Source organism: Lepidochelys kempii, chromosome 17 (assembly GCF_965140265.1).
Source record: "Lepidochelys kempii isolate rLepKem1 chromosome 17, rLepKem1.hap2, whole genome shotgun sequence".
Taxonomy (NCBI): domain Eukaryota; kingdom Metazoa; phylum Chordata; order Testudines; family Cheloniidae; genus Lepidochelys; species Lepidochelys kempii.
This window is the reverse complement of record NC_133272.1, coordinates 7810838-7824642: the sequence shown is the minus strand read 5'-3', so window position 1 is coordinate 7824642 and position 13805 is coordinate 7810838. Positions and strand designations below refer to the sequence as shown.

The following is a 13805-nucleotide window of genomic DNA, read 5'->3' as shown; positions in this document are numbered from 1 at the left end:
AGATGCTGCGGTAATGGGGCTTATATAAGTACCTAAGATGGATGGACATATATAGCCTTTTATATGACTCTTACAAAAGGCCAGTATGATTTTGGCACGTAAAGGCATCGTGTCATGGAGCAGAGAGGTAAACGCCCTTGCTTTATTGCCCTAGTGCAACCACATCTGGAATACTGGTTATTTTGGGGTATCCTGACACTGCAGAGTTATTGATCAATTGGAGGGAGTTCAGAGAAGAGCAACAAAAATGATCAAAGGGCTTGTAGGGACTGTATTAGGAGGAAAATATTTGAAATAGATGAGTATTCGTAGGTTGCCTAAGCAGTGACTGAGGAGTCTACAAATATTTAAAGGATTCATGCACCAAGAAGGGGCAGAGATTATGTAGTATGATGCAGGGAGTACTCCTTTGACAAAGAGAAGGACTGGATGATCCTAGTACGTATTTTCCATCTCTAACATTCAGCAATTCTATATATAATGGAGTATTTAACAATGTATGCACTTGAGGCTGCTTAATTGGTTCCATTATAAACTCCTATCACGTCAGAAAGAAAAGGAGTACTTGTGGCACCTTAGAGACTAACCAATTTATCTGAGCATAAGCTTTCGTGAGCTACAGCTCACTTCATCGGATGCGGACAGTATGCATCCGATGAAGTGAGCTGTAGCTCACGAAAGCTTATGCTCAGATAAATTGGTTAGTCTCTAAGGTGCCACAAGTACTCCTTTTCTTTTTGCGAATACAGAGTAACACGGCTGTTACTCTGAATCCTATCATGTCGTATTTGTTACTTTCTTTTAAATCACCTTTGGGGCTGACAGTTTCCATGCATTGACTCTACCTGATGGTGCAATTGTTATTATGTTTCAGCAAAATCCCTTCAGCTGTTCTTGATTTAAAGAAAGGAGGAAAATACTTTTCACACCCAAGAAAAAAGAATGAACTGCACTCTTTATGATGACATGCGAAGTATTTATAACCCTTTGTGCTGCCACGCACACATTTGTTCAGTAGATTTAATGTGAATAAAAGTATATGGAAAACTTTTCAAACTTGGGGACCTAAAGTTAGGCACCCAAGTTTGTATTAGGCATCTATCTGGCCTGAATTTCAGAATTGCTGAGCACCCAGAAATACCCATTAACTTCAGTAGGATACCCTGAGGGTGGATCCTTTTGTAGGGCTCCTTATGAGACTTGAGTATGTCAAGCAGGAGGCCCAGAATAAGGGTCTGTGAATTTATTTGGATGTAATAGGAATTAAGCAAATCTCAAGCTCCAGACTGGAGCTGCTGGACCTGGAGGCAGAAGTGCTCTTATAACATGAGACTGTCTATCCTCCTGGTTTCCCAAGCTTAACCTGGGACAGGGAAGAGGTTTGGATGTCTCCAAAAAATTGTCTTTTTGCAAATACTCCAGTCCAATTTTACAAACCTAAGGGCTTCCCTTAAAGTCCAGGTAACACTTAGGAGTGCTTGTGGGGTGGTGCTGAGGGGAGCTGCTGAGAAATTCAGCAGTAGAAATGCTGAGTGTTTTTTGTTTAATTTGCCTAAGACTGAGGAGGATAAAGAACTTAAACTACTGTGTCCTTTTCCCAGACATGTATGACCAGGTGCTGAAGTTTGGTGCCTACATTGTGGATGGCCTAAGAGAATATAGACAGCCAGTGCTTGTGTACATCCCACCCCAAGCCGAGCTGAGAGGAGGATCCTGGGTCGTGATTGATCCCACCATTAATCCCCGACACATGGAGATGTACGCAGACCGGGACAGCAGGTAAAGCAACTCACTTAGCTTGACTCCTTTCTGTATGTTGTACTGCTCCAAGACAAGAACACCAGACTAAGTAAGCCATTGTTTTGTTGTAGTAAGGCAGGTCTTGTGTGCTTGTCTTATGTACATAAAGGAGGGGGGTTGGTTTGCTTTCTGGCTGTACCAAAGAAGGGACTGTTGTCCAGTGGTTAGCGCAAGAGACTAGAAATAAGGACTCTTGGGTTCTGTTCTTGACTCAGCCATTGACTCCCTCACCTTGGTCAAGTCCCTTACCTTCTCTTTTCCTGCCTCATGGGGGTTGCATGGGACTTCATTAGTTAATGTTTGGAAAGCATTTTGAGACCTTGGCATAAAGGCTTCAACTTATCAACTGATTTTTACACCCACAACTTTTTCGCTTTGAAATAACTGGGTACAATTTGGCAAGCACAGATAAGTACTGCTGCGTTTTGAAATACTTAGATCTCTGAACAGGCAATGGTGTAGCTATCCCTCACGTCTATAAAATGCAACATGCGTACGTATGCCCATGGTGTGTGTGATTCCTCGGTGAAAAATTGCAAACAATTAGAAGTGAATTGTTAAAAACAAGCCCTCCAGCCACTGAAGAAGAAAAAAAAAAGAAGATACAGGCTGATTTGGAGGGGTGTAACAATCCTGCCTCCCAATGACTAATAGAAACAGGATAAACTATGAGGGCAAAATGCCATGCTCTTGTCAGAGGAGTTTGACTTGGAGCAGTCAAGGGAAGGAGGACAGAGGTGAGGTTATGCTACAGAAAAGCAATTCAAACACTTGAGAGAACCTGACCATGTTAGATTTCTGTTTGTAATCTATTTGATCCGGTCAGCCATGTGATCTGAAAATAGCCAGGCAGATGGGAAAATAGACTAACATCTGAAGGTGAAAACAACATCATTATTCTGATGTGACTCACCCCGTTACACAATTCCACAGATGTAACTCTCTGGGTTCCACTCACAAAAGTGGGGGCAGCTGCAATTCACCTTGCAACTTTCCTCCTCCTTTTTAGGATGCATGCAGCCAGTCCGGTTACCCATTGTATTAGAGATAGTTGAGCATTGCTCTTTCTGCTCATTCACAGGTTAAGTCATTCCCCCTCACACCAAATAACCAGCTTACCCCCAGGTGCGTCATGTACTGGAGTAGGGAATGTGGCACAATTTTAATTCAGTCCCAAAAGTTAATCAGCTTTGGCTGACTTGGGATGTGTTCCTTGGAAGAAGCACCTTCCTTTTTGTTTAGAGCAGTTGGCATAGTTGAGATGGCTAATTTAGGACACCTTTAAGGGGCTCTGTTGAACACTCCCGTGTACTCCCTTCCCCATCAGTGGTGACGCATTGACCTCCATGAAGAATTGCCAGGTGGCTTATTTCTCCTGTTATATACAAACAGGTGGAATGGTCATACGGGAAACCACTGTCTCTTGGCCACAGGCTTCTCCTCTGTATCTAGAGTTAGGAGAATTACATTTTCTGTACTTTGCATCTCAGAACTTAGAAGGGGGTTATCTATCTATCTTTTCCCTCTTTAAAATGTAGGATTCTCAGGACAATGAGAGCTCTTGTTAGTGCAGGCAAGGGTTGTGCAAACACCCCTTCAGCGTGTTTGTTATGAAAAGGCAAGGCAGAGACCTCCTAGTAAATGGTACATTGGCCCCAGTTGGGATCCCTCGGAGACCTCCAGGTAGATGGTGTGTTGGCTCCAGTTTGGATCCTCAGACTCATTTTGTTCTCCAACCATTCCATCACACTCAGGCAATTCTGAAGCCAGTCTCTAGAAAAATGAGGCTATTAGATGGTCTTGTAGTCTAGGACTGGGAGCAAGGAGTTTGGGTCTGTTTCTTACAATGCCACAGACTCTCTCTGTGACCTTGGACGAGTCACTTAACCTCCCTCTACTTCAGTTTTCCTCTCTGTAACATGCTTCACAGATGTGTCACGAGGTATAACTACTTACTGTTTTTAAAGGGCCTTGAGATCCCAGGATGGAAGATCTATAGAGTACAAAGTGTTTTAATCATCATCATTGTGATTTAATCCCTGTGCACATGTTAATCTACCACACCTGTTAGTACCTGTCTGAGAATCCCACTTAAAAGGACATATCCAACAACAATGGCCCTTTATCGTCACTCTGTTTTACAGGAGCAGTTCTGCCCTTCATTCACTTCCACCCGACATAACCTGACATTGAAAAGATTCTTACAAACCCTTGCAAGCCAGAACCTCGGAGTTTTTTGTACCATTTAGCTCATAACCCTGTGGAATCGATTGCAGCAATTTCGAGGAGAGTGTATTTCCACTAGTGTGTTCCCAGCTGTATCTTACACTGACAGCTGTGCACGCTGAGAACACATTCTCAGTAATTACATGCAAAGGTGCGTACGCCCCTTTACTGGCTATATCCTGCAGTGCCAGTACAAGTGTGGACTTGCCGCAGCTTTGCTAGACTTGAGAATTGAGGACTTTTGCAAAACCATGTGTAGCTTAGTGACCTGTTGTTGGACTGCAAAAGCTTGTTGCCCAAGTACAGTCTGTGATCATATCCATGCTGAAGCTCTGCTGTACAATCAGAAAGATGCATCTCCCCCAACCTTAGAGCCTCTCCGCTGACCTTTCTTTTCTCTTCTCTCACTCTTTTGCACTTGAAAGTAAAATAGCTTCTGTCTTCTTTGTCAAACCTAGATTCAAAATCATGTGTCTTCGACCTGGGGAAGCAGGTAGCTTCTGTAATGAGCAGCATTATTTTGGCAAGACATTTTCATAAAATTCACCTACAGGAGCTTTTGGAGCCTAAGCTGAAAGGCGCTAAAAGAGTTCCAAATGTTATTTATTAGTACCATATTGCATCAAATAGTATTAGATTGATACGTTTCTATAAGGCCTCATATGCATCTTATGCACATTCTATTTGGTGTTAGGTAAATAATAGCTAAGAGTCTTTCTTTTTCTCAGTACTTTCTAGACAACAAATTGTACCAATCCAGTTTGTGTTTTTCCTTATCTGATGATCTGAAAGTGCTTTTCCTTTCTCTTTTCTCATCGCTGATCAGAGGAGGAGTTCTGGAGCCAGAAGGGACCGTAGAAATCAAATTCCGCAGGAAAGATTTGGTGAAAACAATGAGACGGGTGGACCCAATCTACAGTCGTCTGGCAGAGCGACTAGGTATGTCTGGACTGTATTATTGGCATATCAGTGATCCAGGTATCAGCTAATATCTAATAAGTGTGTTTGTGACCTTTAAAAAGGGGGAACTGACTTACTTTATGAAATTCATGATAATTTTTATTTACTGTCATCCAATTTGGGAGGAAAACCAGATGAGACGAGTCTTGTGTGTTTTCATAGAATATTTTTTATTTTCATGTACATCTACAGCATTTAGTGTGGGTGTGTAGTATTTTTTTAACCAATGAACATAAGAACGGCCCTACTGGGTCAGACCAAGGGCCCATCTAGCCCAGTATCCTGTCTTTCGACGGTGGCCAGTGCCAGGTGCCCTAGAGGGAATGAACAGAACAGGTAATCATCAAGTGATCCATCCCCCGTCAGTCATTCCCAGCTTCTGGCAAACAGAGGCTAGGGACACTATCCCTGTCTATCCTGGCTAATAGATAAATTCATGGAGGATAGGTTCATCAATGGCTAGTTCTTTTTTGAACCCTGATATGGTCTTGGCCTTTACAACATCCTCTGGCAAGGAGTTCCACAGGTTGGCTGTGCATTGTGTGAAGAAATACTTCCTTTTATTTGTTTTAAACCTGCTGCCTGTTAATTTCATTTGGTGACCCTAGCTCTTGTGTTATGAGAAGTACTAAACAACACTTTCTTGTCTACTTTCTCTACATCAGTCATGATTTTTCTTTTAAAGAATTGATGGGTTTTACAACAAACAACGATGAAGGTGTCCTGATGCTGGCATTAATTCTCTAAGTATGCTCAGCTCACTCAAAATTTAGTGGGCCAGGTCCTCAGCTGGTGTAAAATTGGTGTCAAATAAACTGGTTCCTTAGGATTGAAATGCACATTTCTAACGTTCTTAGGTTTGGTAAAAGTTTATTTTCACCAGCTCTGAATTTTGGGCTACATTTGACTTGACAGTGGCCCTTTAGAGACAATTAGATAAACCAGACTCCAGCAGATCTTGGGAACCTAGCACAGAGTCAAAGTATATGCACACTTGAAATGCTTTATACTGCTCAGTTAAAGGCTGCAGCGTAATTCCTAACCCAGTCAGTCAAGGCAGGATTTATAGCTGCACTACCTGGAGGTGATTCTTCTGGACCTCCGTGTGCTTGGTGGAAGAACTGCCCCTCTGGTATGAAAGTCTCTAGAGTTGAGGGGAAGGGGAAATCAGATGTGTGGTTAGAGAAGAGTATACGCTGAACAGTCAGCACTTGTGCATGCAGATAAATGGCCCTGCTGCAGGAGCACCATTTTGAGGATATTTACCACAGCAGCACCAGGAAAGGTCCTGCTCCTCTCAAGTTAACAATAAAACCCCCCACAGAAGATGTCTTCCATGACACTGGCAAATTAGTCCAGTCCCGAGCCTGTGTAGACACTGGCCTCGAACAAAAAGGACTGTTTGGTTTTTAATCTCATAGCAGCAGGGAAAAGTAGCAAATGTCATTTTTGTGTTGCCCTTATGAATTTACTGTTGTGTGGCTCGTACCCGATGTCGGTTACATTGAATTCAAGCCCTGAATCCCTTCCATTCCATCAGCCGCTATTAGAAAACAACCCTAAATCATGCTGGCTGTGACCCCTGCACCATCCTCTTTTTGATCAGAGAGAAAAAGGGCAAACATTTTTCTACAAGTGAGTCTCTCTAAAATCCAACGCCAGACTGCGTGGGGGTTTTTTGTTCTTTTTTTTTTCTTTTCCTTTCTCTAAACAGGATAATTACTCCATACACTTTAATTAAAATGACTGCAACACAAGAGCAAGTCACTTACAACTGTACATACAGAGAGCCCTAAAAGCTTCAGTCGCTGATAAGCATCTCACTTAGATGGCTCTTAATTGCTCCCAACATCAGGCGATCATTGCTGTTGTTTTGCCACTAATTCCGTACAATGGCAGGAAAGCCGAGATTGCAGGACACAGCGAATTGCATAATTTTTTTTTGCTGGTTTTCTTTCTGGCCAATTTAAAATTTGTCAAAGTCGGTCTTCTTCTGGATCACTGCCCTTTGATATTTCGCGCACTCCATTTGCCACAAACAAGCCGCGGGGCCGCAGTTCATGCTGACTCCAGCAGAAGCAGAGAAAGCTCCATTTATCTTACACTGCCTGCTGAATTCTTACTCATTAACTGGGGGTTCACTGCCTCTCTTTAACCCCTGAATGGCTGTCATCATTTCTATGGAGCTGCTGGGTAGCGGGGAAGGGGGGAGATCTTCATATACGTGTGTCTTGTGCAGAGGGGTGGGTAAATAGTACAGCAACATTTGTGTTTTCATTCAAGGAACCTTCAGACACTGGATTTTGACTTGCATGTGTGGGGGGCGGGAGCAGGGAAGGATGACAAGTGTTGAATAATTTGACATAAATCTGTCCATTATTAATTTTCTAGCACTATCTCGGAAATCTTCATTAGTTTCATGTTTTATTAAAATGGCACTCAGTGTAACACACTCTTACGTGACCGCGTATACTGCAGAGCAACAGGGCAGGCAAAAAGAGGAATCCCAGTCTTGACTCTGGAATGGCTGCATTCTCTAGAAAGCACGAGTAGCCAGACAGAGCTATGAATACATAGAAATATACGGACAGTGTAAGCAGCAAGCCTACTGGCCACACTTCAGAAGGATATAGGTATTCTATTTTCATGTGGGTTTTTCATAGCTGGAATATGGGAGAAAGCTTTAGGATTGAAACAGAAATAACAGGAAATGAACTTTATCGTGCAGCATGTTCTTTATTACCATCGGGAAGGCTGTACACGTAGTGTGTGATACAAACAATGGGGCTTGGTCCCATTTTAATTGAAGGCAATGGCAAAATGGCTTCCATGGAAGCAGGACCTGACCCTAAATTGTTCCCACTTATCTTATCGAAATGTTTATCTCGTGGTACAATGGAAAAATCTTTTATTCGTTCGGTATGATCTCACCATGAGCAGATTTTATGATAAGATGAACATCATCTTTAATCTGGCCCTTATAATAAATGTCTACCTCTAAGTGTTTTATATAGTTTTAGATGTTGTTTTATATAGAGTTGTACATTATATGTGTGTGTATATTCACACCCATTTATATATAATAATACTCTGTATGAAGTGTTGGATGGGGGACCATTCAGGAGGGATCTGCCCACCTCAGTAGAGCAAAATTTACTTTTCACAGACACGAAAACTGTAAACTGCCATACCGCTTTGGGAGCTGAGCCTGTCCCTTCCCATTTTGACCATTGTGACTTCTGATTTACTTCTCCGCTACGTTTGCTGAAGATGGTTCAGAACCCATCTTGAATACCCAAATAACAAAAACTTAACCAAAGTTATACCCACATTAGAACAGCAGTGGCTATAGATAAATTAAGCCAAGCAGTCCATTTTCAGAGGTAAATTTGCATGACAGTTTATTTAAATCCCAATAATACCATGTGCTGATCATTACTTTGCAGCATACATTTACAAAATTATGATGTTTTTCTTTCGCTTTCTTGATTGGCTAAACAATAGCATCATGTGACCTGTTTGTCATTCTGCACCTAGGTCTGGAAAATCAGACAATAGTCAAAAGTCAGGCAGTAGCTATTTTATAGATTAATAGATTCATAGAAATTGAGAGCTAGAAGGGACCTTGAGAGGTCATTTAGTCCAGCCCCGTCCGCTGAGACAGGACCAAGTAAACCTAGACCATCCCTGACAGGTGTGTGTCTAATATGTTCCAGTGATAGAAATTTCACAACTTCCCTTGGAAATCTATTCCAGTACTTAACTATCCTTATAGTTAGAAAGATTTTCTTAATACCTAACCTAAATCTCCCTTGCTGCAGATTAAGCCGATTACTTCTTGTCCTTCCTTCTAGTGGACATGGAGAACAACTGATCGCTGTCCTCTTTATAAAGACTTTTGTCAGGTTCTCCCCTCAGTCTTCTTTTCTCAAGGCTAAATATGCCCAGTTTGTTAACCTTTTCTAAGTCAGTTTTCTAAACCTTTTATCATTTTTCTTGCTCTCCTCTGGACTCGCTCCAGTTTGTCCAGATCCTTCTTAAAGCGTGACACCCAAACCTGGACAAAATACTCCAGTGAGGCTTCATCAATGCCTACTAGAGCCGAACAGTTACCTCCCGTGTCTTTCATTTGACACTCCTCTTAACGCACCCCAGAATAATATGTCTTTTTCGCAGCTACATCACATTGTTGTTTCATGTTCAATTTGTGATCCACTATAACACCCAGGTCCATTTCTGCAGTACTACTGCCTAGCCAGTCATTCCCTATTTTGTATTGGTGCATTTGATTTGAACCAGTTCACTAGTAATGAACTTTAGAAAAACAAACTGAGTAATGGAAGTACATATATCCCATTTTGGGGGGAATTGTCAGGCAAGTTACAACCCCTTATGCTCAACAATCTAACCCTTTATTGCTCACTTCATTTTAAGTGGACTCCTAAAGCATGTGTGAACCCCTTATGCTTAACAATCTTCTCCCACTTTGTATTTAGCTCAGATGCTCTGGTTACCTTCTCCAGACCCAAGGAAGAGCTGTGTGTACCTTCAAAGTGTGTCCCTTCTATCAGCAGAAGTTGGTCCAGTAAAACATATTACCTCACCTTCTTTGTCTCTCTCAAGATTTTTCTGTCATTCTTTTTCTGTGTTGTAATTAACCAAAATACCAATTATTTTCCTGAGCAATAGTTACGTAAAATATTTCCCTTGAGATCATCCTTCACCTGCAAAATGTGGAATGCCAATCAGCACTGGTCACTTTTCTGGTAATATTGTACACTGGTTGCCTTTTTAACTGGTTCTGTGTGCAAACATTGCTATCACTAAAAAATTGCTGTTAATCCAGAATTTCACCTTTCCTGACACCTGCCCATATGATAACTGTCCTTTGGATTTCCCTCTCTAGAAAGTGGGAGTTGGAGGGGAATTCCCATAGGTATATGATTTTTATGGGACATATGATACCAATTTGGGGGGAGGGGAAGGCTGTTTGTATTTTGCACTTTGTATATGGTCCTACAACCTATTATTTCTTCAAAGTTTTGGTTTGATACGTTGTTTGCTATATTTTAATTTTAAATAATCATGTTTTGAAAGATCTTGGCATGTGGGTGGGAATTGGTTGCAGAGGATTGTGTATTAATGTCACTGCTCTTGGTCAATAATCTATTGAAAGAGCATAGTTTTAGATGCTGTGCAATTCCCGGTCTTTGAGGCTCATCCCATCCCTTCCGTCCTCAGACATCCCATATTTAACTCCACAGCAAGTCCGAGTTAGTGCTTGTCAGTGTGTTAACGTGCATCACAGGTGATTCTGGCCTGTAGTGGTGCTTCATGTCTGCTAGTTTACTTGATCCTAATGCAAGTCCTTAGGAACAAGAATAGTTGAACTGTAACAGTATAAAACCTTTTTGTGTATTGCAGTTGCCGAATGACATTTCTGACCAATCTCTTGAGCATCCCCAACCTTCACTGGTATTTCACGTTGCATCTTTACAGCTTGAATCCTACTGACTATTTAGAGAAGTGATTGCAAGCAGCCACAGGTTTAAAAAAAAAAAAAAAAAATCTGCACTCAAAAACCCTGCATTGCCACAGACTTGAATAGGCCTGAGTGACTTCCCCTTTAGAGCTGCTCCCTGCATGTCAGAGGTGAGGGATGCTGGCAGGGCAGCATGGGAGAAGCTTGCACAGTTGCTGAATCTGTTGTGTGGTTAAATAGGAGACATCAGGCTCCAGCCTTAGGGGGGGAAAATCTCTCCTGTGTGAGGAATTTCAGGGTGAAATCATGTTTGTTGTTGCAGTTGAGGATGTTAGATGAGGTCATAATCTGACTTAAAATGGACACCTCATTACATCCTTATATGTGGAGTGGCTACCATGTGTTCATAATACTTACTTCCTTCGGACCCATTTCAGTAATCCATCCCTGTTCAGCTACGCAGTTCAGCATGTGTGTCAGTGGGACTTGCGCATGTCCCTTGCAGACCAGGGATGGACTTAAGCCCAAGTTTAGATGCTTTGCTGTGGTGGTGCCTTAATGTTCTTTCCCCTAATCACCCTCAGAAAACCTTCAACATAGTCCTTTTAACACTCGGATAGGTGAGCGCACACATCTCTGCGTTGCCAGTTAGTCACTGGTCCTGGGATCCATTCGACTTTCCACTGGAGACAAGTGGAGCTGGGCCCTCCTGGATTGTTAGGGGGTCAGTCTAGCCACTGGGTAGAAGGCTTCGCTTGTTTTAGTCCAGCCTCAGCGAGGTTAGATGCTGTTTTATGATACTGAGTGTGTTTTGCTCAGTGAAGATATTATCAGTAGGAGTCTCATTTACACCAAGGCTTTACCCCACTTTGGAGGTGTCATGCAGCCCTAAAGTGAGTGAGGTTCTGTCTCAGCAAGGCGCTGGGTGAGAAGCTGGAGGTTGGGCTATTGCCCACATCTTTGCTGGCATACATGAGAGGTGACGGGAAGCAAGTAGAGAAGCTTTACTGCGCGAGGCTGGGCGGAGGGGAAAATCCCCTATATTAATAGCTGAGAAACCGTAAACCATCAAATTGATTCAGAAGCTGCCCAGCTTTCTGCAATCAGAGGGAAGCTACAATAACATTTCTCGAAGTCATTTTGTCTAACCTGTTAAACTGGTCATATTTAAAAAAAGCACTTTGCTACTAAATGTTATGGGAAGCCGTGATTCATGGTCCCGCTGAGCCATTTCCATCTGGCAGGAACTTTATTAAAGGCAGCCTGAGCCCTGACATTCTAGCAGGTTGTAATCACTGCAGGACACTGTGCCTGTCAGTGGCTCTCTCTCTGAGACATCTACACGGGAGGGAAGAGCTGAAGCATTGGCTTGTTACCCCAAAAGAGGTTCTCTGGTTAATGGGACACAAATCAAAAGAGTTTTGACGTTGCTTTCTTGGCTGCAATTTCTTCCCTTAACTTTTGGAGAGGAGTATAAATTGATATTCAATATCTGAGCACTTTACAGGCTAGGTCTCCCTATAGATATATTACCGAGGCTTTACCATTTGTTTGCTCAGGGAGGGCAACTTCTTTGAAGTCTTCCTCTCTGATCGCAAGCTATAAAGCATGCACACCTATCCCTGTGCAATGGGTAGAAGCAGGCTTTGGGAGGAGCTTCTCCTTCAGACTTGGAGTTTATAAAGGCCTTCTTTAGTTAACTGTTGTGGTAGCCCCTAGAAGCCTCTGTCCGGGATTGGGGCCCCAATCTGCCAGGTATCGTGCCTACAAATAACAAAAAGATGGCCCCGACCCAGAGTACCCAGTGCTTTTAAATATAGCTAGCTCCTTACATGGGATAGTGGTAATATCTTAACACTGTGGTCCTCAAAGTCGGATGAGCCTTTCTGTTCCCATCTGGGTGTGGATAGCAGAGGAATACTCGGGTGAAGTGGTGTACGTTTGTCAGGGTTTCATCGGTCTGGTTCACAGAGTCCAGGCAATATTTACCTCTTTCATTTTGGGAAACATTTTGGGGCAAGTATTTCCGACTAGATGACCTCCTGAGGTCCCTTCCAACCCTGATGTTCTATGATTCTATTCAGAGTTAACCAGTTTTTCCTTACTTGTGTTTGTTGCATTTGAATGGAGGCTTTTAGCTTATTCATTCCTATCGTTTTGCGAAACATGATGCTGTGGTGATCATTTTTTATTTGTAAAGTGCCAGCCGCAGTGTTACTTCAGTAATACTCACTGCAGCGACTGTCAAGCTAGCTTTAAAGCACCTAAGTATAGATGGACAAAAGACGATGTAGATTATAAAGTCTTGTTGTAATTGTTGCTACTATTAGAAGATAAAGGCTACAAAACAGTAACATCTTTACATGTCCAACGCTGGGATATCCAACTGGTGTGGTCAAATCAGAGCTATATATATATAAACATATGTACATATACACACAATTATATATACACGTGTGTGTATAACACGAACATGCACAAATTTTATTTTTTATATATATATATATATAGTGTGTGTGTGTGTGTGTGTGTGTGTACGTACACACACAATATATATATATGTACACACACACACCCCTCCACACAGGGTCCAAAACTGTAAAGTAATCTGCAAATCCAAGCCAAAACTCTCATTCATGATTTCATGACACACAACCCTCTGCCAACAGAATAGCCCTAGGCTCTCTGTTAGGGCAGTGTTCTGCATCCCCTGCCAGCTTAGGAAAGTCACAAACTCCCTTCTTTTAAATCTTAAATTAAATCTTTATTAATTTTGTGCATGTCAGCTGCCACCACTGGCCCTGGTTCCATAGCTAATATACCTCTTCATCAAGACTCTGAAATTAATTTTATGACTTTAGATTCCAGTATTTTTCTTCCCTTCCTTCAACCCCCCTTAAATCTTCTTAGTGTTGATAGTTTCATGCACCACCTGCCCATCGAGAGCTGCTGTGCTATATTTATTTGCCTTTAAGTATAGCAGTTTTAGAATGTTTCTTCTTTAGTGTACACATCTATTGGTAACCTAGCTCCATACACACAGATTTATAATGGGAGGCAGTGTGGCCTGGTGGACAGAACACTGGACTGGGGCTCGGGAGACCTAAGTTCTCTTCCTAGCTCTCCCTGCTGGGTGGTCGTGGGCAAGTCACTTCTCCCTATGCCTCAGTTACACCATCTCTAAAAAGTGGGCATAATGCTACTGAGCTCCTGGGCAAAGCGATGCAAAACGCCGTTTGAGAGCTGTTATAATCGTTTTAAATTTGACACTTGGATTAAATATTCTTGGATAATTCAGCTGTTTCTGTAGAGCCAAAGAAGCACCTGATGTTTTGTT

General features: G+C 42.2%; 1 protein-coding gene across 11 annotated transcripts in view; it reads left to right on the top strand.

Annotated features, from left to right (window-relative positions):
* Window positions 1–13805, top strand: part of ACACA (acetyl-CoA carboxylase alpha) — a 182487-nt gene that overhangs the window by 152381 nt on the left and 16301 nt on the right. For 9 of the 11 annotated variants that reach the window (XM_073316082.1, XM_073316080.1, XM_073316076.1 and 6 more), the window contains 2 exons: window positions 1602–1779; window positions 4853–4965. In XM_073316082.1, the coding sequence (XP_073172183.1) occupies window positions 1602–1779; window positions 4853–4965 (291 nt within the window). Of the gene's footprint in view, window positions 1–1601; window positions 1780–4852; window positions 4966–9482; window positions 10093–13805 lie in introns of those variants that run through there. The other 2 variants (XM_073316083.1, XM_073316086.1) reach the window with 2 other exon arrangements.